General features: G+C 46.7%; 2 protein-coding genes across 2 annotated transcripts; both read right to left on the bottom strand.

The window, feature by feature from the left end:
• Positions 1 to 785: 785 nt before the first annotated feature.
• On the bottom strand, positions 786 to 17876 carry LOC142587214 (uncharacterized). The gene is made up of 5 exons (XM_075698083.1): positions 17735 to 17876; positions 16422 to 16600; positions 4933 to 5052; positions 2475 to 2600; positions 786 to 934 (listed from the first exon to the last, which is right to left on the bottom strand). The coding sequence occupies exons 1-5, from the start codon at positions 17872 to 17874 to the stop codon at positions 921 to 923; spliced, it is 579 nt and encodes a 192-aa protein (XP_075554198.1). The 5' UTR covers positions 17875 to 17876; the 3' UTR covers positions 786 to 920.
• An 89-nt stretch (positions 17877 to 17965) lies between these two features.
• LOC142588898 (uncharacterized) lies at positions 17966 to 24629 on the bottom strand. The gene is made up of 5 exons (XM_075700710.1): positions 24427 to 24629; positions 22710 to 22788; positions 20879 to 21078; positions 19061 to 19229; positions 17966 to 17977 (listed from the first exon to the last, which is right to left on the bottom strand). The coding sequence occupies exons 1-5, from the start codon at positions 24627 to 24629 to the stop codon at positions 17966 to 17968; spliced, it is 663 nt and encodes a 220-aa protein (XP_075556825.1).
• Positions 24630 to 26622: the final 1993 nt, after the last annotated feature.

Below are 26622 nucleotides of genomic sequence, written 5' to 3'. Positions count from 1 at the left end.
GAGTTAAAACAACCTATTTTGGCAAGAGGAATGCGCATGTCAAGCCAATAGCCTGTTTCGATACTGAAGCTGAAAAACAAACAAACCGAAACAAAGCAATGCTTCATCGGTGCCATGCGTCAGAAGTAACGCATGACCTAGTGCTCGACTCCTCGGCCATGACCGTCGAGGATATCGGAGGACAGGCTGCTGCGTAGCGTAGATACCACGGATACCAAAGGACGAGTTGGTGAGCCCTCTCGCCTCCGAGACGCTCGCACTACTACATGCTCCGAGTGGTCACTCTGTGGTACAACAGGGCGCGCGACAACGACCAGCCCGAGTGCCCGTCGCGTGTGGCTGTCAGCGGCAGGTTGAAAATGGCCGAAAAATGTCAGGCGTGGTGCGCACAGATTCTTTTACTTCATAGCGACACCATCAGGTGCAAGCATCGTCTGCTTAGGCAGTGCTTAAGAAAAAAAACAAGGAAGTGAATAAAATGAAAAAAAAAAACTAACATTTTCCAGCTCTGCGCATTTTTCAAGATTTTTTTTTTCAGTGGAATGCAGTATATGCTCGAATATGGCAGCGCACTTCAAAGCAAGGACGTCAAGCAGAGTAACATGAGCGCTGTACTGCAGGTCGGCACTCGAGTTAAGTGTGGTTAACCTAATACACCGCTCAAAGAAGCTAACTATTATAATCGATGTTTTCTACTGGAATTCTTTATTCGCTTCCTAATACGAGCAGTTTGTGAAATGAACTGAAGGCACTTCCTTTTTTATTAATGACGCTGCACTTTTTTTTCTCGCTTTGATGTTTTCCTGCAGTCTTTCTTGGGCGATTCTTCTTTCCGGCGCTGGCGTTACTGGGAAGACGACGGCGTTCTCGCCGGTCGTCAGAGGGCGTTCCGTGCTGCGTGACTGATACGTGGTGGAGGCCTATATCCATAAGGCTACAGGGGAAAAAATGAGAGAGGGAAAGAAAAGCAGACAAGAAAGAGTATGTGGTGCTTGAGACGGGAAACAGAATTAGAGGAAAGAATTGTACAGACACCATCGACGCTGATTTCTAACGCAAGCAAACTGCGTAACACTTCTTGAAAGCTTTGCTCTATTCAAGAAATTATGCGCTTCAAGACGTAGTTTTCGTTGCAGTGAAGATATTTGGGCAGAAATTGTCGTTTCGTAGAGCGTTTCTTTCGAGAACGAAGTCGCTACTCAGCACGCCTGCAGGGCGCACTATAAGTGGTATACCAAGTACGATTTTCTCATATGTGCATTCTCTATAGAGCAGCGCAAATATCAAAGAGGAAAACAACTGCCATCCACCTCTACCGTTTCTAACGCAGCCGCCACAGGAGCAGAGGCTGGCGGCAGAACAGTGCCGAAATTCTCGAGCGCCCCATCGCAGCATCTACACGACGGTCGCCTTCTTAGCGCCTTCTAGACAGCAGGCCTGTGCACTCGTGCTTTTTGACATCGTGCTACTTGGAGCGAAATTTCCATTGCTATGCCCGGCGTGAAAAAAAGCGGTGACCTCAATATCACCGCGGCTTACTCGCGAGAATCCCCATTATATTATATGGCAGTCGGGCAAGGTAGGAGCATGACGTCAGGGAACGAAGTGTGCTGGCCTTGTGCTATCTAGGAGACATTGGCCTTCCGCGGTGAACGCACGAAACTTATCCCATGACGGGAATGATTGCAGCGTAAGTTATAACCAAGCTAAATAATAGTGACCATAAGTACAGGCCCTCCGCGCGCGTGAGCTATATCACCTGCCCCTCAAAACGCGTTTGCGACGCCTTCAATCCGTTGTCCTTGACGCGAAGGCCATCGTGACACCATCGTCGCCTTTAGTAGCTGTCGTGGCGCCCGCATGATACGATCCTCCGCACAAAGCTCTCAAACTCCAGGCAAGGGACTGGCGCCGCCTGCAAACGAACACATACCCACACCTATCTCGACTACACGCAATCTCCCCAGACAGATATACGCCCCGGACATGTCCCCGGTGTAGCAACCAGACAGCGACACTCGCGCACATAACACACGAATTCACCGACCGTCCGGGCGACGCAATTTTGCCACGAGTCAAAGCACACACACTCACTACGTGGTATTGGGAGGCGAGACTCTCCGAACTGGACCTGGGAAGCAAACTGGCGACCCTCGACCAGGCCCGGCGAGCCGCGATCGCCGGTGGAGCCCTGTCAGAGGGAACCACCCGGGAATAAACCACGCAACGACTTCTGCAATAATAATCTTCCTCCTCCCCCTCCTCCTCCTCCCGCATGATTTCAACGGCACTTGCATCGTTGCGAGGAAAGTTGACGCTCCGCTTGTTTTAACGCCGCTGCTCTATAGCTATAGACTCTCGGTTACCGGCTTCTTAATTCTTCCCAGTTACACCCCACGTAATATTGTCAGCCCGCAATTATTTTCTCACACACACACAACAAGGGTGTTGCCGCGACATCGCATGACACATACCAGGGTTGGCGACGTCGTGAACGATGCAGGCCGCGGACGCACTGCAGTTCATGGCGATCTCTGGAGCCGTGTACCAGTTCTGAGTGGCTATGTCGTAGCGCTCAACCAGCGGCACAGTCGTCAGTCCTGTCAGAGAGTGAGGAAGAAGATGGGACGTAAACATGAAACGATGCGCTATTGAGAATGGGTAAACTATTGGTCAGCACTGCAAAACAACCCGTCTCGCCGCACTCACTTTCACCGCACTCAACTCAGCATGTCACAGCGTGTCCATTGTGCACCGCGCGTGAAACCGCGTCGAGCCAAACGTCTACGCATCAGGTATCGTGCATATTGGTCACAATTGCATTTACCGCGATATCAGCTATGATTGCGTAAGTGGGTCTGCTGTGTCCGCATGTCCGTCATTCTATCCGTCTCACTATAGTCCGAAGTCGCAGGAAATACACGTGTTTTTGTTGTCTTCAATAAAGTGCGTCCCTGGAAGGTTTCATGTGCCCTTTGACCCGTGCTACTTTAAAACCTGGCAGTTTCGCAGGGTGACTTACAAAATTATCTTAGTTAATTAGAACACACTGAAGTCCGACGACCAAGCAGGGTGGCATAATACAAATATTAATGAATAAATTCAAACAATATAGAAAAATATAGGTACTGACATGGTTCAGAAGTAGAACTGTCCATAGTTACTATATGCAGTTGCATGCAACATATGGAAGCATAGTCACATATATATACACAATGTCGCATTTAGCGTTGCACTTATCCTCCTCAGACGGCGCTTTGACAATACGTTGGGGGACACATCACTCCAGGCAGCCGCTGAAGGCCGGAAGCTTCTAAGCGTCTCATAATACCTTCGTGACGAGCAACAGCGCCCCTTGCCGTTGCAAGCATGCAATCTATGTCCGTCGGCCTCGTCCGACGGAAACCAGACAAGCGTTAGTTAATGCGTTATCTATGGGTTAGATGGAAATATTTTTTCGCAGGCTAGTGGGTTGAAGCTGAATTCTCTGCAATGTCATCGCTTCATCGCTGCAACGTGAGCGATCTAAGCTCAAAGCAGATGCAATCCCGAGAATTTTTTCAAAGGTAATTTAACTTTGGGAATTCAACTTTAAGGGAACTTTAACTTAGCCCGTCTTGCTTACTTATTGTCTACGCCGAAAGAACAGCTTCGTCCAGTGGCATTGTATCGGTCAACTATTTAAACTAACTGATAGCTAATTAACAAATATCTAACTAATTAACCAACCAAATACTTACAAAAGTATCAAATATCTACTGACTAATCTAACTATATAATTATCTTAGCTATAATGTAAATAACTGACTAAACCAACTCAGCTAACTAACGAACTTTAGAATAGGGTAAATAAATATATAGCTGATATAGTTTTAGTGCGAGGAATGCGACTTGGGGGCGGGGGGAGGGGGAGGAGGAAGGGGGAGAGAGGAGAGGGGTGGGTGCACGTCTATCGTACGGTACTGCCGTGTACAATTTAAGCACAAACGCCTCGCACAGTAAACAAACCTCCCGGTTCATGTCCAGCTCGGAACATGCTGAAGAGAAAAAAATGGGGGAGAGACCTTTTTCCTGGTGAAATCACACAGCCTGGCCATCCCAGCGTGGCAGATAACGCCGCTGAACTATCGTCAGCGCCTCTGAGGCTGCATCCTCTCCATATATGAAACTTTCGAGGAAGTTTACTGACCTGAACAGAAGTATTGAAGGACCGTGCTCTGACCTTTGCAGGCAGTTGCACCCACGGAAAGGACGCAGTGCATTAGCTGGCACGTTCACCAGCCGTCTTCGCTTTCGCAAACCGTTAATCTAAACGCAAACTCGCCCACTCAGCCCATTTTCCAAGAATGCTCGTGCCCTTTGAATTCGGCGCCCATGAAAGCAACCCAGATTGTCAAAATGATTACACTAAGGCGTACCTCAGAATATGATCGTGGCTCTGGCACGTGAAAACCCCGTATTCAAGAGGCATTCTTTTCTGCACGTCCTAAAAATAAACGTTGACCTTAGAGCACAGCGCGTGACAGCGTGACTGTTCTTTTTTATCTAGTATGCAGAGACGCCGTAATAATAATAATAATAATATTTGGGGTTTTACGTGCCAAAACCACTTTCTGATTATGAGGCACGCCGTAGTGGAGGACTCCGGAAATTTTGACCACCTGGGGTTCTTTAACGTGCACCTAAATCTAAGCACACGGGTGTTTTCGCATTTCGCCCCCATCGAAATGCGGCCGCCATGGCCGGGATTCGATCCCGCGACCTCGTGCTCAGCAGCCCAACACCATAGCCACTGAGCAACCACGGCGGGTTGCAGAGACGCCGTAATACAGACTTCTTGAGGCTTAAGTGGGAACAACAAAGAATTTCTGGTACGGCCTATTGGGTCAATATTGTTAATAATTAGTTGGGAACGCCGTTCACCTTCCTTACCATTGAATCCTCCAACGGTGTAGATAGATCCTTCCAGCACGACGGCGGCAAAGTTGCTCTTTGCGTGGGGCATACTGGGCAACTCTAAGAAGCGAGATTTCCTCACGTCGAGTTGCTCCACTGAAAAGCGTGAATTAAAAGTCGCAAGAACAAGTCAGAATGCTTTTATCTTGCTGACACCGACTTTCTTTTACCTTTCAGGACACACAGAGTTACAAAAATCACGCACATGCAACGCACTGCTGGAACCTGTGCAAGCGTGGTGTCTCCGCTGTTGAGTTGCTGCCTAATCCACCTTTTCACCGATGCCTCGTCGCATTACCGCTTGCGCTAACCAATCGGCGCCGCTCTGCGCCTCTCCCCTCTATGACATAATTGTTGGCAGCAACCAATAGGCCGGTGAAACAGCCTTTCCTCTAGCCTATCTACTCTCGGCCGATGCACTTTTGCTTCATCGTCACTTCATGGCACTCTCCGCTAAACCACCCACAGATCACAGCATTTAAACCCCTCGGAGGCCACAACTTAGTCTCTACAGAAATATTCACTTCTCGCTTACCATAGTATACGAATTCGACCAGGGCTTTGTTAAATATACATATTGCTACGGCATGAGCCGGGCGAGAAGAAGAGGAAGAAGAAGTGAGCTGGTGCAGCCTCAGGACGCCATCTTGACTTTACCATCCATCTCGTCCCTTGAATAAAGCCGGTTTAACATTAACCGTAACAGTTTTGTGGTGGAGGTGCGGGGTACTTCGACCAAGACGACGGAGCTGCTGCAGCAAGTGCCACGCCGGAGCCGACGCCTCGCTCGACTGCCTCCAACACCGCTTGAGATCCCGATGTCCCACAGCAGCGACGAACAGCCTTCTCTGGCAGCTCCAGTGCGAACAACCGGCGCCTGGATGCATCAGATGGAGCCCCGCCCTTTCTCTGGAAAATTCGGCGAAGACGTGGAGGAATGGCTCACCCACTACAAGCGTGTGAGCAAGTACAACGGCTGGAACTCCACGACTCAGCTCGACAATGTGGTTCTGTTCCTCACAGACACGGCGCTAGTGTGGTTCGAGAACCATGAAGATACGTTCACAACGTGGGACAGCTTCGTTACTCACCTCACAGAGTGCTTTGGCGATTCCACCACGAAACGGAAGCGGGCGGAGCAGACATTGCTTCAGCGCGCTCAAGTCCCAGGTGAGACCTGTACTACGTACATAGAGGCGATCCTGAAGCTTTGCAAGACTGTCAATCCTCGAATGTCCGAAGAGGACAAGGTTGGACACCTTCTCAAAGGCATAGCCGAGGATGTTTACAATTATTTAATCGGAAAGGAGAGTCTCGCCTCGGTCGCCGACCTCATCAAGCATTGCCGCACATTTGAGGCCTTGAAGCTGCGCCGTATCACGCCAAAGTTTGGCAGGCTAGCAAATGTCACAACGGTGGCAAGCGTTGACGAAAACGACAACTACAGCTTTCAATTTGACCTTGCGGCAACTATAAGGCAAATTGTCCGCGAAGAACTTGAACGACACACCAAAGGGGCGGATGTCGAACAGCTTGGTTGCGCTTCCAACCAACCTCAAGAACATGCATCTGCTGTGTCAGCATTGTCTGTCATGCCAGGCGTTGCAGACTGTCGAGGTGATCAGCTGCGACAGCACCGACGTACCTTTCCCGACGACATGACGCACGATCAACGAACTCGTCGAGCTACCACCACGAATCGGAATTCGGAAGATCGCGTTTATTATTCGCAGCGTCCCAGGGTTGACTCCGAGGCATACAACGTCGGTCGCGCATCTCCTGTATGTTACAGCTGTGGCGCCTCAGGACACATTGCTCGTTTTTGTCGCCGGCGCCGACAGACAACACCATATGGCCCACCACCAACTTGGCCTAATTTTGGACGTGATAGTTATGACGACCGTTGGCCGATAGACCCTGCAAACACCACAGGCGCGCCACCTCGGAATACCTTCCGTCAGTATAGTAGAAGGAGTGGCTCGCCAGCTTCTGACCGCAGCCTGACGCCCCCAACCAGTCGCCAACGCCGTTCACCGTCACCACGGCGACGTGCTACGTCTCCACCGCCGTCGGGAAACTAGCCGGCGCGGCCGATGGAGGTAAGGTCGCCGGAAAGTCTGTGTATCTGCGAAATACTCCTCTGCCTATTATGATGGTGAAGAACAAAGTGCGTGTGTTAATTGATAGTATACCTGCAACAGCATTAGTGGATACTGGTGCTACCGTTTCCGTCATGAGTGTGACTTTCAAAGAGAGGCTGGGTAGGAAAGTTATGTTCCCGTGGAATGATGGTGTGACGTTTCGTGGTGTCAGCGGAGAGTGCCTAGTTCCCCTTGGTATTTGTGTTGCAAGTGTTTTATTCGGAGGAGAAGATCTTAAAACAGAATTTCTCGTACTACCGCGATGCACTCATGATGTGATTCTCGGGATTGACTTTCTTCAGGATTGTGGTGCATCCGTTAACTGTGGCACAGGCGAAATTACTTTGAATAGCGCGCTTCTCGCCACCCTTGCCGACACATCCTTACCGGTGAAAAACTATTGTGTTGTTTCGAACGATTTGCTGCTACCGCCTTGGTCGCTGTCACGTATCCCTGTCAAATTCGCTGCTGCCGACCTTTCATCGTTTGACGCGCAAGTCCAGCCACTTACGTCGAGCTGCGCAAAGAAAGATGTACTTGTACCACGCTCTGTCGTGAGAGTAGTGAATGGCGCCTCCAATTTATGGGCTTTCAATTGTTCTTGCGTCCCTGCCGTTCTCCCGCGTGATATGAAGCTTGCTGAATTTGACGAGATTACTTACAGCTCCATTACAGTTCTAAGCGAGGAGGAGCAGTCTCATACTAGCGATCCCCAAAGAAGCATTTCTGAAGAGCAGATCCTACGAATGATCAACAAGGCACTGCCCTCACATGAGCGCCGCGCTCTCGCACAAGTTTTGTGGGCACATCTTTCTGTGTTCGATTTCACACAAGGCGACAAGCAGGCTTCACTCCCGCGTTCTCGTGCTCGCCACAGAATTGACACCGGATCTGCGCACCCCATTCGGCAAAAGCCTTACCGCGTTTCTTCAGCAGAGAGGACAGTTATTGCTGAACAGGTGAAAGACATGCTGCGTAAAAGTGTTGTCCAAGAGTCTTCTAGTCCGTGGGCAGCACCAGTAATCTTAGTAAAGAAGAAGGATGGATCGTGGCGGTTTTGCGTTGATTACAGGAAACTGAATGCGGTCACCAAAAAGGATGTGTATCCGCTTCCTAGAATTGATGATGTCATCGACTGTCTACATTCCGCTGCCTACTTTTCATCACTGGATTTGCGATCGGGGTATTGGCAGATACCCATGCACCCAGACGATAAGGAGAAAACGGCCTTCGTGACACCAGACGGCCTTTATGAATTTAACGTTATACCGTTCGGCCTTTGTAACGCGCCAGCAACATTCGAACGATTCATGGATACTATCCTCCGAGGACTTAAATGGGAAATTTGTTTGTGCTACCTCGATGATGTGGTTATTTTTGGCAGCACATTGAGTGAACATAACAGCCGTCTCAATCTTGTTCTGGATTGTGTCAAACAAGCCGGCTTGATCCTAAATTCCAAGAAATGTCGTTTTGGAGAAACCGAGACGTTAGTACTTGGGCATCTGGTCGACAAAAACGGTGTGAGGCCAGATCCACGGAAGATTGAGGCAGTCAGCTCCTTCGAAGCACCGAAGTCAGTGCGGGAGTTGAGGAGTTTCTTGGGCCTGTGCTCGTATTTTCGGCGCTTCGTCCCAAGATTCGCCGACGTGGTGTACCCCCTAACATGTCTTCTCCAAAAAGCCGTCCCTTTCAACTGGACATCGGCTTGCGACGACGCGTTCCGTCAGCTAAAATTTCTACTAACATCAGGGCCCATATTGCGTCACTTCGATGCATGCGCACCTACGGAAGTGCACGCTGATGCCAGTGGCATCGGCATCGGCGCCGTACTTGTGCAACGTCATCAAGGAGCTGAACACGTTGTGGCTTATGCTAGTCGCTCTTTGACTAAGGCGGAACGCAATTACACTGTGACCGAGCAAGAATGCTTGGCAGCTGTTTTCGCTGTCCACAAATTTCGACCTTATATCTACGGACGCCCGTTCACTATCATTACTGACCACCACGCGTTGTGCTGGTTGGTGAATCTCCGTGACCCGAGTGGACGACTGGCACGTTGGGCTCTTCGACTGCAGGAGTACGACTTCGTTATTTCCTACAAGTCCGGGCGTCGCCACGCAGATGCGGACTGTCTCTCCCGCCTTCCTCTGACGACGACGGAGTGTGACGAAGACAATTTTGATGACTGTTTTGCTCCCATTTCTTCTACATTCCCAGACTCGATGACTTTCAAAGCAGAGCAGGAAAATGATATTGGTTTGGAACCTCTATTTGTGGTCGCATCGCGTCCTGGAGCCACCGGTCGATTTTGTGTCCGTGACGGCCTGCTTTACAAGACAAATTATTCGGTTAAAGGCGCACGCTTCCTTCTGGTGGTGCCGCAGAGTCTGCGAACGGACATACTGAGAGCCATGCACAACGATGTGACCTCTGGCCATCTAGGATTCATAAGAACTTTGAACCGGACACAGGAGCGTTTTTACTGGCCCAGAATGCGGGACACGGTCAAGCACTACGTCGCCAGTTGCGAACAATGTCAACGCTACAAGCGCCCTACGACCGCTCCGCCAGGTCTTCTCCATCCTCTGCCGCCGCCTCGCCTGCCATTTGAACAAGTGGGTATCGATCTTCTGGGCCCATTTCCCCGATCATCTAACGACAACCGATGGGTGATCGTATGTGTCGACCATCTGACCCGTTACGCGGAAACGGCGGCCGTGCCATCTTCAACAGCTGCGTCCGTTGCAACGTTTTTGCTTCGATTCATTATTCTTCGACATGGTCCCCCCCGTGTGATCATTAGCGATCGCGGTCGTCAGTTTGTTGCGGACGCCGTAGAAGAACTGCTTCGTCTCTGCAGTTCGCAATTCCGTCATTCAACGCCTTATCACCCTCAGACAAATGGGCTTGTAGAACGTACGAACAGAACTCTAACTAACATGCTGGCCATGTACGTATCTTCCGATCACAAGGACTGGGATGACGTACTCCCCTTCATCACCTATGCGTATAATACTGCAAAGCATGAGACGACCGATTACAGTCCTTTTTATCTCCTTTACGCACGTTCACCGCTAAGCTGCATTGACACTATACTACCGTTTGACTTTCACAGCGAGTACTCTGTTGCCAAGACGCTTTGTCTTGCCGAAGAAGCCCGGCGTATCGCTCGTCTTCGTACTGTGGCATCGCAAGACCGATCGAAAGAGCGCTATGACAGCCGACACCAGTCTGTCTCGTACGCCAAAGGAGACTTTGTGTGGTTGTGGACTCCTCAACGTAAACGTGGCTTATGCGAAAAGTTTTTACCTCAGTACACGGGCCCATTCGTCATCGTAGATCGCTTGAGTGACTTGACGTACGTAGTGGCACGCTTGACGTCGACTGGTCGTCGGTCTAGCCGGACCCAGTTAGTACATGTTGCCCGTCTTAAGCGGTTTCACCCTACGCTTTCCGAGTGATTTGGACTTGCCCAGCGGGCTTCGTCTGGCAACCGGGGATTGCTACGGCATGAGCCGGGCGAGAAGAAGAGGAAGAAGAAGTGAGCTGGTGCAGCCTCAGGACGCCATCTTGACTTTACCATCCATCTCGTCCCTTGAATAAAGCCGGTTTAACATTAACCGTAACAATATTGATAGAGGCTGTTATTATTCCTATATTGGATTCAGTTACCAAGATTGGTCTTTACTAAGGAGAACAATACACCTCGGTGGCTTAGTGGCGTTGCGCTACAAAGCACGAGCTCGCGGGATGAAATCCCGTTAAAGCATCCGCGTACCCTGCATAGCGAGCACGTTAAGGAAGCCCTGTTGGTCCAAACTGATCTCGAATCTTACAGTACGGCTTGCCTCATAATGAGATCGTGGTTTGGCGCGTAAAACGACAGAGCTTAGGAAACCATGGAAGACTTCTATCAAGATACATAATTCGCTACATAACTCGCTGCATGACAAGCTGCATTGGCGCTTCCATCGTCAAAGGGGGCTCGTTATATTAGAGAAGGTGCAAAAAAAAAAAACAAAATAAAGGAGGCGAGGCCGCCCACAATATCCTGCAGTACTCTTTCCGGAAATTCCACGTCCCAACATCACCAGCGCTAGCCAATCGGCGCCACTCTGCGCTCTCTCCTCTCACTATGACGTGATAGCTGGCAGCAACCAATAGCCTTCTCTGGTATAACAAGCGCTCTCCGAGCGCACTACCACGTTGAGAGCACTAATTTTCAACTCTCACAGTAGCGTCATTTGTGAATAGAGGCTAGATGATTCGTTTTTTTTTTAGGCGCCCTAAAGTAGAATTTCAAGCAGAGTTATGCAGCTTCATAAAATGTCATTTCTTTCCTAAATTCTGGTGTTTCCCGAGCCATACCACGATCTCACTGTGAGGCATGTCATAGTACAGGATTATTATTATTATTATTATTATTATTATTATTATTATTATTATTATTATTATTATTATTATTATTATTATTATTATTATTATTATTATTATTATTATTATTAATAAGCGTTCCTCCACGATCGGCTGCAGTCCGGCGGAGCGTGTGAACCTGTCATAATCGTTTGTTCTTGTTAGGTTAGGTTTTCACCTTTCTCCGCCGGACTGACTCGTAGAGTTCGTCAAAGTACCTCGTTTTTTTTATCGTGGTATTTGAAGAGTGCATTGCTTGTCACAGTGCGTCAACTGATGATGGTCATCTTATATCTTGCGCTCAATGTAAACATCGCTACCATTTGGGTCAACCTTGTTCACGCCTAGTAATTTTGCGACCAAGAACAAAGCTAAGCGAGAAACGTGGGTCTACAAAACCTGTCGGGCTGGCAGGCAACGAGACGCTTCAGCATCGCAGTTGGAGTGTAGCCAGACAGGGAACGGCAGTTCTGTAGAGCCATCCTTGGCTTCTGAGCTCAGGGAAGTAAAAGACAGTATTGCTTCTTTGTTAACTCTGCATGCAAAAGTGGATTCCCTGGTTCTGCTGAAAACTGAGTTTACTAAGCTTTCAATGACTGTTAAAGACCTTGAGGAATCAGTCTCATTTGTGTTGAAACAGTATGACTCAGTACTGGAGGAGATGAAAGCTAACACAGCGCGCGAAAAGGCCCAGGAAGAGGAAATTGTGCGTTTGAATGAAGTGGTCAAGGCCCAAGCGACATAGCTTGAGCTTCTGCAAGATGTACAGAATGAAAACGAACAGTACAATAGAAAGTACATCTTGGAAATTGAAGGCCTTCCACTGGAACAAAATGAAAACCTAAGGCATGTTTTATAAGAGGTAGCCATTAAGCTAGAGCTAACGAACTTTTCAAGCACTGATGTAGAAGCGGTGCACCTTTTGCCTAGTGAACGTAAAACAATCCCGACAGTCCTGATACGGTTCACTTCTGTAGCAGCGAGATAAGTTTGGTTTGATTCACGAGGAAAGCTGCGGCGATCACACCAGAATGGTTCTCTACCCAAATTGTTTTTCAACGATAACTTGACAAAGGCAAATCGTAGTTTCTTTTGGCGTGCAAGAAACGTGTCTAAGGAGAACGGGTACAAGTTTACCTGGGTAAAAGGCGGTAAGATTTTTGTAATGAAGGACGAAGGTGCACCTTTGATCCGATTAATCAGACCAGCTGATATTGCTAGGATTGTATAAGCAGCATGGCGTCTAGTTTCTGTGTGGTTCCTGATTTTAGAAGTTTCAAAAATACGTTTGGCCTGAGGTCACAACATAATTTTAGTTTCGTCAGCGTAAACATAAGAGGCCTACGAAAGTACTGGAATGAATTTAAAGAGATAGCGGAAGCGGCTAGCAATTACGTTGACGCTTTTGTTCTCACTGAGATAAATATACCACAAGTCGGTGCCGATATGTTTACGCTGTCTGGTTATCGTTCACATTTCGTGACCCTGCCACGACGTCGTGGAGGTGGTTTAGCGATTTTTGTTCGTGACATGTATGTGACGTCTGGAATAGATATTACATTCGTTCATGCGGAATGCCTGGCCATAAAAATAAATATTTCTAATGCAGATCTAATCCTCCTTTCGATATATCGTATACCATGTAACAGTGTGAGGCGATTCTTGGCAGAGCTCGATCAAATACTGGGCAAATGGGGCACAGCTGTGCAGTTATGCTTATCTGGTAATTTGAACATAGATACGCAATGCGTCACGTCAACTACTGTTTCCGATTACTTATCCATTTTGTCTTCTTATTGTTTGGAATCCATCATAAGTTATCCGACTAGAGAAGAGTGCTTAAATAAGTAGTAGCTTCCTGCATATGCCACATTGTGGTGAGCGCATCGGACTATTCTGTGGTTGCTTGCGTCATAAATCAGAGGTTAGCTGACCACTACTTTGTGGCCTGTCGCCCTTCGGAGCCTTCTCTGTCTGTAGAACATCAATCGGTTGGGAACACAAAAAGAAATAAAATTGAAAATTGAAAATACAAAAAGGTTCGACCAACACATCACTAATTTTGCCTGGTCTTTGCTCATTGATGGCAGTGCACCCGATAAGGTATACGAAAAGTTCTGCTCTCAACTTAAACACTTTGAGAGACTAAGCACATATACTGTTATGAAAAAATGCAGAAATAATGTTAGCTGGCTTAATGCCGATATTATGCGTGCCATATCTTTTAGGGATTTTGGCTGTGAAAGCGCTGCAAACGTTCTCCTAAAAATGAGAGATTAAAAGCTGACTATAAAATGACAAGAAACAGGGTAGCCGGGCCTTTGCGAACAGCGAAGAGAATGTATTTTTTTAATAAAGTCAACCGATCGCGCAGAAATCCCGCGAAAACGTGGTTTATAATAAATAATCTTAGGAGAGAAAGTGACGTGCTTTCTAATCCCATTGACTCATTTCTAGATGACAAAACAATGGTAGTTAAAACAGTCAACCGTTTTTCTCTCGCGTTTTTCTGAAAACGCTTTATCCCAACAGGAAAATCATTGTACGTTGAAGGAATCTGTGTCGGCGTCCGCTTTTTTGCCTAGCTTATCAACGCCTGACCTGAAAAGGATTCTTTAGTTTTCGGCAAAATAAACCACCAGGAATAGATGGCATATCAATAGGCACTCTGCGAAGGTGCTTCGATGTGCTTGCGAACATCTTGCTTTCTTTAATTAATGGCTTTTTAGAAACTGCAGTAATTCCCGAGACTCTAAAAACGGCTATAGTTAAGCCACTACACAAGGGAGGCAGGAAAGATAAGGTTGAAAACTATAGACCAAACTCAATTATGCCGGTACTTTCCCAGATGCTAGAAAAATTCCTTTACGAATGCATGACGTCTTTCTTAATGAAGTTTTCGTTTTTATCGCCCAGGCAGTTTGGTTTCGTTGCGAATCGAGGTACCACAGTCCTATTAGAAGAATTCTCAGATGAAGTATATATTCTGCATTTGAAAGCAACTTATTCACCAGTGTGCTGTTTCAAGACAGAAAAAGCTTTTGATAGAGTGAATTATAACATTCTACTAGAGAAATTAACTTTAATGGGATTGATGGAGGACCATTCCACAACGTACTGCGAAACTACATGTGTGGTAGGTCACAGATAGTTAAGGCCGACAAGGAAACCGTCAGTAGCAAGCAATGGCTTACAGCTGGGCTTTCCCAGGGTTTGATTTTATCACCTCTTTTATTTAACATATTCGTAAACGATCTTCCTCTAGTGATTTCTAAAGGCACTATCTATCAGTATGCTTACGATACGGTAACATTAACAAAGCATATAAATAATGAAAAGGCTGTGGGCGCCCTGCAAAATACAATACACAGTGTAATGCACTGGTTTGCCAAAAAGTGTATTAATGTAAATATCAGGAAGACACAGTTAATATGTTTTAGAAATCCCTTAAAGACCACAGCAATAAGCATTGCAGTATTCCTGCATGACCAACACTGCGTTTCATGTACATGTACCCCTGTTCAGTATGTAGACTGTGTGAAATATCTCGGTTTATTTATTGACAGCAGCATGTCGTGACAGCATCATCTGGCCTATCCGTGTGGCAAACTTAGGAGTGTCGCTTGGTTGCTTTTTAATATAAAAGGTTTCACGCCATTATCGGTAAAGAAAACCATTGTGCACGCACTCGCATACAGCATATTGCGATACGGAATCACCGTTTTCGCTTTCTGCGCATTGCGATGGCAAACGAGAACTGACAGTTTACTAAAAAAATATATTGAAAAGTGTTGGCTATGGCTGTGACCAGATTCATTTTCAGCGTTAGGTTTTCTTTCATTTCAGTCGTTATTTAAGCAAACTGTTGTTCTTCGTCATTTTTGGAACGATCAATTTAGAGAGAAATATGTAGCCCCTAGACTTTTGAGGGGCAACATTCGTTTCAATGTTCCTCGTTCATCAACTAGGTAGGGAGAGGCACGACGTTATGTCTATGTGCCAAAAATCTTTATAGACTACCTGACGAATTTTGCTCGGTTCAGTCAAAAAAGGTTTCAAATAAAATGTCATCTTCCATTTGAGTTATTTTATATATGGGTATGTGTTTATTTGAAGTAATTTGGTTGTCTTAACTTGTATATCTGTACGAGTTTACAAAAATGCTCACTACGTTACCATAACTTGTTTTAAATTAGTTTTTTGTTCTGTATAAGCATGAAAAAGATGTTCACTACGTGGGAATAACATGTATTTAATTTTTGTTTTTTATATATATAAGCGGGAAAATATGTTCACGCTACATTGTAATAACATGTGTTTATTTTTCCTTTTGTTTGCACAATGTTTTTTTGGGCACTAAGGTAACCACTGTATGTGCATACGCTGACCTCATCGCTGTTGCCGGCGCTGCCGGGCCTAGTCACACAAGCCATTTAGGCTTCGACAGGCCCGCTTACTATGTATTTGTTCTTGTGGCGCATAAATAATAATATTTATTATTATTATTATTATTATTATTATTATTATTATTATTATTATTATTATTATTATTATTATTATGCCATACAAGCCCACAGAAGGCTTCGGCAGACCTAGCAAAATCATATGTACAATTTGATTATTTGTAATAAAGATTATTATTATTATTATTATTATTATTATTATTATTATTATTATTGAAACGTGTTTTATAGCCCCTTTATTATAGTCGCCAATAAAGAATACTGAATCGCTGATGGCCCGGAAAGGCTTATTTGATGCCAAATTTGTGGAGTGCAACAATATGGAAACCAAGGCGCCCTGCCCGGCACCGTATTGCAGCACGTTCGACAGCCCGACATGCACATCGTCAGGCCTGATAAATAACCACGCTCAGAGCGTTAACGGTTACAACAAACAGAAGCATACCAGATGATAGCCGCGCGATGCCGTTGTATCCGCCCATGATGTACAGTGTGTCCTTGTGCGCGATCACTTTGACGCCACTGCGGGGCGAGGACATGGTCAGCACCCGGGTCCAGACATTGGTAGACGGGTCGTAGCACTCTATGGAGTCGAGGACCTCGCGACCCGTGAAGCCACCCACGCTGCGTGAGTAGAAGTGCCGTCATTACCAGTTTCATAACTCAGTGCACTGCAATGAGGGGTACTGCAATAATGAAGTGCACTCTCATTGGAATCTTTGGGAATTATTAATCAGCCCCGTTCAGCGTGATTCATAGCCATCCCTCATGCATTTTCGCGCCACAAGTATATCGGCCGTCTCCTAGCCCTCACGGATAATTCATTTACATTCACACACTATTGCTTGAAATCAATTTCTTGAACAGGGTAACTACTATGCAACACTTATCAGTAGGTGGATACTGTGACAGTTTAACAGAGCTGCTCTGTAAAATTTCCGGACGTTATGCACGAAAGGGAAGGCTAAATTAAGAATACCAGAACCTGATCAGCTTTCGCCAGGTGTGGCAGGATTTCTGGTTAGCGAGATGTCATTAATCATCATCATTGCCGTCGTCGTAATCACCTGTGGGGACACTCGACTCTCACGCGTCCGCGATGTTGCTTTCCCCGCATGACACTCGTGTCTCCTGTAACCCGGCTTCTCAAGGCAGCTAAGCGCTGGTGATGGGCAGTGTGGTTGCAGATTGGTATTCGAGATGGTGCGAGTGCTGTGCTGCAAATGCCACTTAACGGCGCGGTTAATCGGGCGCAAGAGGGATTAGTCTGTTCCTCTGAGTTGGGTGCGGCGAGTGACGTGGATGTTTGGCGCATGCATGGAGACGTTTCGCGAGACCCTACCAGGATTGACGAACGCCTTCGTTCGAACGCGACACGGTTCGCGTGACCATAGACGCGATCATTACGCGTTGGTGCCCCGCATGGGAGCGAACATATTCGCTCCCTATCCGGTCGCGGCGAGTTACACTTCCTCGAATTGTCGCGCCCCCATCGACACGTTCTATGGGTAGTAATTTGGCTATCAGGCATTCACAAAAAGCATTAGTGTATTAAAGGCAAATAAGTGCCCTCTGAATTGTTCGCACTACTCTTTTGTCGTTCCTTTGTCCCAAGAGCACGGTTGAGACCCCACACATTTTTAGCCGATCAAGTCGATCAAGAAATTTCAGCCTACAGCCGCAGACATGTATACAAGCCGCTATATTCACTCTCCAAAAAAGCGATTCGGAATAGAATGGATCCGAAAACGACCTCACATGTAGATTCGCCCTCCAGCTGCCGCAGCGCTGGCGTCACTGCGGACGACGTTCATGTTAGCCACCATGGACCACTGGTTTGCCTTGACGTCGTACCGCTCCACCGTGTTTGTGCGCACACGTCCATCAAAACCTCCCATGGCGTAGATCTGACCCTGCGAATAAAGGAGAGCGGGTTGAACGACCATCCGTAGGGGACCCCTATGGTAACCCTAGCGGTGTGGCGCACAACTACACAATAAGCTGCATATGACGCAGCATGCACTACGGGAATGAACAAGCAAAGAGGAGGAGCAAACTTGGCGAGTTTTTTTTTCTACTGGAAACTGTATGCGTATATCCGCTCCCGTGCATTTCACACCTCTATCAATCTACAATCTGCACAGTTACCCCTAAATTCAGTGTGCCGCCTAATGTATCCCTGCCGATTTAAAGTCAAATCAAATGCAATAATCAACAAACCTAAAAAAAGTCACGTTTCGCCCGAAAGGCGAAGCATCGATTGCGATAGCAAATTAGTAGACAGCAATACCAAGCAAAGATCGTAGATTTACCGGCCGTACGAACTCGTAAACATTCGCTTACTAACTAAATTAGCAAGCAAGCATGGTGTCAAGCGCACACGCAAACATAAACACACCACACTAGATAAGCGCGGACAGTCGCTGTCAAAACACTGGCGGGAGGAAGAATGGCAGCAGCAGTGAGCGAATTGACATCCGTGCTGCCTCTCGCTTCGACTCCACATAAGCGGCGAGAACACAGAGTACAGGAAGCTACGAGGCCTCGGCGCACCTAGAATCCAGATCGCTTTAAATATAGGGCTCACTTGGCAGCGCTTAGCCGCGCCATACGCAGCTGCCGCAGGAGTAGGAAGCACCCTCCTCTCTCCCCGGTGCCTAGCACGCGGTGGAAGACTGCGCGCTTCCTGTCTAATAACAACCGCAAAACAAGTGACGTGAGAAACAAGCAACACAGTGCTGCAGATGTCCACAGGGGAACAGCGCTAAAAGATGAGGGACAAGAAGGGGAACACACATCATCGCTGGTGCTTGTTCCCCTTCTTTGTCGCTGTTCGCCTGTAAGGTATGTACCGACTAGCCCAGGCCGCCACGGTGTTGCTGTAGATGTCTCTGTTTCATTTTTCATTCTACACGCTGCTGTTACACAACCATGAATAACCAAGAGGCAATAACTTCCGGTCTAGCGAAGATCCAGCACTACGCATACGCGGATTGAGCTAAAACTATACTTCGCGAAGCCTCGCGCCGGATGTACAGCTTTTGAGGCGTTTCCCCATGACTGCCTTTCTTTGTCCGTGCTTGCCTGGAGAACAGCGACGCTGACGTAGCAGCGTGCGTACGCCATATTAGCCCTGGCGCTCCATTTTGCGAGAGGCACCTCGAAGCAGACGACCGAGTGGTAGCACTCGCGGCCGTTGAAGCCGCCCACGAAGTAGATACACTGGTTGATCACCGCCGCTCCATGGTACGCCCTGCGGCGAACGTCGGCGAACACCTTTTAAACGCCTTGTACCGCCAACAGCTTTTCGTAGAATGGCTATGTTGCCTCAATGTTTCATCAATGTAATCTACATAGTATGTCACGTAGCTATATGGCTATATAATGTCCCTCGCACTCTTTCCGCCGTTTTCTGTTTGGCCAGGATAGTGCACCAACGGAAAACAAAGAAAATAACAATCTCCAAGGCTGTAAATTCAGTTCTGGGCAGTATATAAGATACGTGTAGCTTAGATACTCTCTTAGATACACTTTGGGTATCTTCTATCTGTCACATGATACCTCTGGCAAGACGTGTATCAGTATGTACGAAAGAATGTATCGTGTCTATTAAGGTACAATATACTGGGGGGCTATCAGAACATCATCGCGTGAAAATACAAACATTGGCTGAACTTCGCTTCTCAAGCTGATATTGTTGCCAATAGGCACCCGAATCTCCTCAGGCACTGAATTTTCTATTTGCTGACCATAGCATGCAAGCTGACAATGTACCTGTACCGTGTTTCTACGTATTCATTGTGATTGTGCGATACGGAACCGCCTTTATATTTTACTTTTATATGTTTCTTTTTTTAACTCCCCCTCAAATTTCTTCCTGTTACAAATCACCAGGTAACCTAAGCTATAAGTGGAAGTAGTGTGAATAGTGGCGGTATCCTCCGACAGTTTGTGCCACCACAATACGTATGAAACTTTTTTGGGCTGCACATGCTTTCTCGTAAAAGAAGAATCGTAAAACGCTTGCACGTTGATGAATATGTCGATAACGAAGGCTTTAAGCCAGCAGATAAGTGGAATATGAAAAGTCATTGCAGCTTTATGTGCTCTCAGTATACACGATGCGTCATGAAAAATTTTGCTCCCAATGTTGTTGCTGCTGTACACCCGTCCGGCGATCCGGTGTTGCGTAAACGGTAATACGTTTACGGGCAACGTACAACTCCACAGTGGAAATACAAAAGGGACAAGCGAAAATCCCTGACAGCACAGCGCATAAAGAGCTTTCACGTTAAGCAGCTAAAGCAACCCCAATACATTTTTTCGCTCCAAAAATATTATTATTTGAGCAAGAAACACTCGAATTTTGAGGTACTAGCATTCTTTCAAATGAAACAAGGTTGATCGGAGTTAACGAATTTCCAAGCAAACATTCTTTTCCATAGTTGTTTGCGGCTACATTACATAAATTTGCGAATGTATCGAAGTATCTTAATATATAAATGGAAAGTATCGTATAGGATAGAATAATGGCGGTAGTATCTTGAATCGAATCGCGATACAATTGCAAAGTATCTTTTCCCAGCCCTGGCTGTCATGTCAGTTCGCTGTCACTACATTGCAACCATTTTGCCGTCTGACTCGTCTAATTTCAAGTAATTTTACGGGTGTATTATGGGTATCATCGCATAACGCGAATGTAAACGTGTTCGTCAAGGTCGTGTTTTTTTTTTCAACAACACAGAGCAGCATCACTTGTATCAACGTACTACTGGTGGGCGTCCCTCAGCCAGTAGTCACTCTTTCTAGCGCGTTGCCTTTCTCTACAAACTCTGCGAAGCCGCTGAGCGATAACAACCTGAAAAGAATTTAGTTTATTTTTTTCTTTAGTGGATTCGTTACCTGGGCGAGGTGTACTGATTCCCCATCACGCGCCACTTGGCCGCCCGGCAGTTGTACGTGAGCATGTTGTTGGTGGCCCCCACTGTCCAGCCGCCGAAGAGAAACAGGATGTCCTTGGGCACGCGAGGCGTCAGCCACAGCTTCCGGGACAGGTCAACGCCGGCCACTACGCCAACCGCCATGGACTGCTGGTTGAGCGTCTGCGTGGAAAAACTAACTTTTATGCATGTGTCCTATTAGTTATACCTGCCGTTTCAGAAACCTTGTAAAGCAGACAAGGGTAAAAAAGCTAAGTCAGTACAAATTGACGAATGCTAGTCGAGATTTAGCTTGTCCACCTACGCATTCTGGGTTACCCGAGTAGTAGACCTAGCCAGTCTCATAGGTAGCGCCATCGTATGGTGCCAAGTTCTTTAATTTTAATTAGATTTTAATTAACATTAGTTTAATTTTGATTATATAAAGAGTACACAGCTAGTGAGCAATTACAGTCTGCTTACAGATTTCTTGCTCAAATCGATGGCATCCATGTTGTGCTTGGATAAAGAGTTCGCACTGCACTCTTCTGATGTTACTGGTGAATATGGTAACATCAGAGATCGCATTGCAGCTCGATAAAAGGATGCATGATTAAGCTGTTTAGTCAAAGACAAAGCGTCTGAAAGTGGCATGCTTTTCTGCGCGCGAAATAAAATACGAGAGGCATTATAAATGCGTGATTACACGAACTGATGACCTTAAGGCAAGTAATATTGGGCGCTCTAATTGCGCTCGATGTGACGGGATGGCGCCACCAACACGGTTACACGCATTCACGCAACAGCCGCAGGGAATGGGAAGGCTGTCGCTGCGCGAGACCTTGCGAGACCACAAATTTGTGAGCGCGTCCATACCGCATCAATACACGGGTTATCTGAAGAGGCGCACGTTACTAGTACGACAAATTGAAGCACATATTAAACTGATCAGCAAAAAAAATCGCTAAGTAAGTTCTAAATTACGCGGCACATTATGCAATTAACGAACTGTAGCCGGTGAATTTGCAGTACCTGCGTACTTGAATTTCCAGGAGGCCACCATTTTCGAGATAGTTACCAAAGTTTGGGACGAAATACATGTGCGTTCCAGTTAAATTTATGCTTCAGTGTATAAAAGAGTGCTTCGTTAAAGAAAAGTACGTGGAACAACAAGTGAATTGTTATGATGAGTTTGAAGGCACGCATCTCCAAACGGGTGTCATTCTGGAAATTCATTCCAAATGGATACGCTTTGCAATCTCACCAGCTGCTGTTCGTTAGTTGCAATATGTACCAGAAAGTAAATAAGTTAATTAATGAAATTTTTTGCTTATGTGACTCTGCTTTTCGATTTCTGTTGCAAGAAATGTCCGTCCCTCCGAATAACCGAGATCAAAGACGGGAATGTCATCTGCAATAGGCAACGTATTCCTGACTCAGCGCGAGCCACTGTCCTTAACAGTGCAAACATTATCTTTTTACTTCGCGCAAACGCTGTCGTAACTGTCTGTAGTGTGCAAAGCTCTGACCAGACCTCATGTCACATGAACATGCTGAAATGTACAAGCAGGCAGTGTAGGAAGGCGCTTAGAGTAGTCTGAAATGCTTGACAAATCGTGAGAAACACTTTCCCGCAATAAATACAGTCACGTGACACGTCACAGACGGGGCATTCAATTAATTCAGATTTACTGCGCTGCTAGCGTCACCAAATGCATGCCCAATGCAATCATAGAGAGCCATAAGCAAAAAAAAAAAGCAGGAACCAGCAACCGCGGCACTTAATTTTTTGCCGATGAGAAAAAGCAGCTAACCTCGCGGATCACGTTCAGCACTTTCAGGCTGTCTCCGTCATCCACGACTTGTGGGTTGCCGATGACTTTCTCGAAGTCTCTGCAACAAGACATAAACTCTACTGGGTAAAATGCAGGGGTACGAAGCGGCGCAAACCACTAGGCGACTAAAGCTCTGCGTTCACTACTACACACTTGCTGGGCTGATATACCGCTGGGCTCTTTGCAAGCGCGCTTTAATGACGTGATTTCACAACTGGCAGCAATGAATGCAGAACAGTACACGGGATTTCATCCGCTAAACCACTGAGTGCGCCTCACACATAGGTGCATTTCAAGCGAGGCTTTGTTATCACCACCGCTACCGAGTTTGGTCTGTCGTAGCGAGCGATTTTGGAAGCCAGGCTTGTAAGATAGGCACTATTTCCTATTATCGTTAGTCAAATGGCGTCAAACGTTTCAATAAAATGTACGCCGCAGTAGTTCATACTTTCATAGTTTTGCAAGCCAAATCAGTTTCGTGTATCTATTAGTTTCGCGTATGCTTCGTGTATCTAAAGCATCGTCACCGTTACCTGCAAAATGTGCAAAGGGTGTCTTCGGCTTCAGGTGACATGCAAAAACGAGTATACGTTTGACAACATCCGCCAGTGATTACGACATCGAAGCCTACGTCGACACCTGGATTTACATCGGAGCCAACACGAAACCGTAACGCTTATGCAGCCTCGTCTGCAAGAAAGCGGCAATAGTATGTGACGCTTTCTAGCGCATTCATCCACTGTGACACCGTGGTATACATGCTACATATAACACGAAAGTACCGGCGCCTCAAGTCCCGTCCTCGGGAGAGCTCTCAAAAGCCACACGCGAAGCAGAATGCCGCGTCTCGGTTGTCCGTGTCATTCTCCGCCGTGAGAATATGTACGACGGCGTGCGTCCTTCGGGCGCGTTTCCGGTATTTGGTTTCTGTGCTTATGTTTAGCCGCACCTACACGTGTGAGACTGTGCGGCATCGCATTGCGTGTACGGGTAGCTTTATCATGTTGTGCGCGACATCCGAGGGCTGCAGCGCCTCCAGAGACACCAGGCGTTGATGACTCGCGGTAAACAGCCTTGGAGACAGTCGACGCGGTTTCCTTCTTTTCCTGTCAATGCGACGCGCTAACTGGTTAGAAGAATTTGCTGTAGTCTAACTGCTTTGCCCTCGTGTCCTATCCACTGAAGTGTAAAAGTGGTGTGGAACGTGTCTCTTTCTGAAGTGTCCCCGTGGCCACCGGGTTCAGTCCATCGCGCCGAACAATTTCGGAGGTCAAGTTGAACCCATTTGCCGTCGCATGGCGCTAGCAGCATCACTGACGATGTTCTTGTTTTTCCTTTCTTTTTCCTTTTTCATTTTTTTCTTGGGGACGTCAAAAGCCAATGGCTCATAGGCGCGTGGCAATGAATACAAAAAGGAAAAATAGTCTGTTGAGTGAAAATTATATTATAGAGAGAGAGAAAGGAAAAGAGAGGGAAGTTAGTAAGAGTAGACCCGCTGGCTACCCTTTGCTGGGGTTAGCGAAAAAGGGAACGTAACGAAGTCCCTTTAAAAGGCAACTCCGCCGAATTCTCGATGTCCTCTAATCATTATAAAATTTTGAATATACGTTCTTCTTTGCCCTATGATTATCTGTGTCAAGCAATATGGCGGCAAGTCATTTAGTCTTCCCGAAAATTAATTTTGAAGATTGATTGCCTTCTCGACTGATGACTTTTTACTGACCAGCCTGTGTTGGTTACGTCAGAGACTACACCGCCACTGTCGCTGAAATCGTCGTGGAAATCGTCGTTGAAATCGTCGTTGAAATCGTCGTTGAAATCGTCGTTGAAATCGTCGGTGAAATCGCGGCTGTCTAGTTCGAAAAATCTGTAAAAGCTCCTTGTGTCGTCAGAAAACATCATCAGCTTCACTTGTTTGGCATTAGCGTTATGCTTACTGCGTATTTAGCATGCTTTCTACGTGTTTACATTATGGTAGTGTAGGACCTGACGTCAGCGACTCATCGTGACGTCACAAGAAGCAGCTACGCGTTTCGATTACGGTATTTCGTTTATTGGTTATCTAAATTATTGACGAATTTCTAAGCAAACTGAACCACCTTACTGGTGTCAGGTCTATCAATGCCATTTGAAAATGACAATATCCTAATATGGTTAAAAAACGCCAGAGTTGCCCTTGACGCTGATGTGTCGTCCCCTTTTGCAAGAAAGCACTGTGGCGGAAGAAAGTTGCTTGATTCACAACTGTCACGTTTCATGACTCGCTGCAGTACAGTTCAGTGCGTTACAGCTATTTTCTCAAGAAATGATCATTGCAATGTTGACCGCTTACGTTACCGCCCGACATGCATTCCCAATATTTAGTTCTCTCAAGAAGTACGGACTCGAACCGCCTTTCCGTCTCTAACGGTAACGCCAAAAAATTCGAGAAAGGCCTTATTGTCCTGCTATAGTTCCCTGACAAAGCAAAGCATTCAGTACAAGCTCCGCCCACGAAACCGCTTTGCGTCTGCGTGCTTCGAGATATACGTATGCTCAGAGAACTTATTCTAGGCTGCAGTGTCATCAAATGACATGAAATTAGAAGCGCTACAATTCGATACGCACGTGCTCTCGTGCGCCTTTTGACGTCAAGAGGTTGCACTCACGTGACGGAGCAACGTGAGAAGCGTACGAGCGGCAGGAACTTGGCAAGGTAGGGCTTCCTCTCATCCACGTTGGCCGAGATCCACTTGAGTATGGCGCCGAACGTGTCCTCCACCTCGCTGGGAGCGTACAGGTGGTCATCTTCGAGGATGGTGCGCAGTTCCTCTCGCGTCAGTGCGTGGAACTGGGTGGTGTTCTTCCACACCTGCATCGCGTACAGCCACCCTCTTCGACTGTTGACAAAGAAAGGCGGCAGAAGACTTCACGTTCTGCCTTTTTATATCAACAGGAACAGCAGCATGAGCTAAGCGACATATATAATCTGTTTTTAATTACATTTTTGACCCCTTACTATACACTAAGGAATCATGAGGAAGGTAATCAAGGAGTGTAAGCAAGGCGTAATCAAGGAGTACGGGAGGTACGCATGCATATCTTGGCAAATACCTACAAAGATTCCGCCCCTACCTTGGTTATTTACAAGAAAATTACGAACTTACCTACTAAGAAAGGGGTCAGGCAAAGAGACACAATCTCTCCGATGCTGTTCATTGCATGCTTAGAAGTATTCAAGTCATTAGACTGGGAAGGCTTAGGAATAAGGCTCAACGGCGAATATCTCAGCAACCTTCCGTTACCAGATACCATCGCCCTGTTCAGCAACACTGGGAACGAATAAATGATTTAGGATCTTAACCGAGAAAGTGTAAGAGTGGAGTCTAAGGTGCAGAAGATATGTTCGACCGCCTGGCAAGCGAACAACAATTCATGATCGCCAGTCAGCTTCTTGTGTCTGTCATCTGTGTCTGTTATCTAGGTCAATTATGCACAGGGAACCCTGATCATGAGAAGCAAATTTTCAGAAAATTAAAAATGGGTTGGAGTGCATACGGCAGGCATTGCCAAATTCTGAATAGGAGCTTACCACTGTCGTTGAAAAGAAAAGTATACACTTATTGCATTCTGCCGGTGCTAACATATGGGGCAGAAACTTGAAGGTTAACAAAGAAGACGGAGGGGACAAGTTAAGAACCGCACAATCAACGACGGACCGAAAAATGTCGGGCGTAACGTTAAGAGACAGGAAGAGAGCGGTGTGAATCAGAAAGCAAACGGGGATAGCCAATATTCTCATTTACATTAAGAGGAAAGAAAGCAGCTGGGCAGGCCATAGGTTGGATAACCAGTACACCATCAATGTTACAGAATGACACCAAGAAAACGGAAGCGCAGTCGAGGATGGAAT

The sequence above is a fragment of the Dermacentor variabilis genome, chromosome 7 (genome assembly GCF_050947875.1).
Source record: "Dermacentor variabilis isolate Ectoservices chromosome 7, ASM5094787v1, whole genome shotgun sequence".
In the NCBI taxonomy this organism is placed as follows: Eukaryota; Metazoa; Arthropoda; class Arachnida; order Ixodida; family Ixodidae; genus Dermacentor; species Dermacentor variabilis.
The sequence above is the reverse complement of the archived record's forward strand: the minus strand, read 5'-3'. Positions and strand labels throughout refer to the sequence as shown.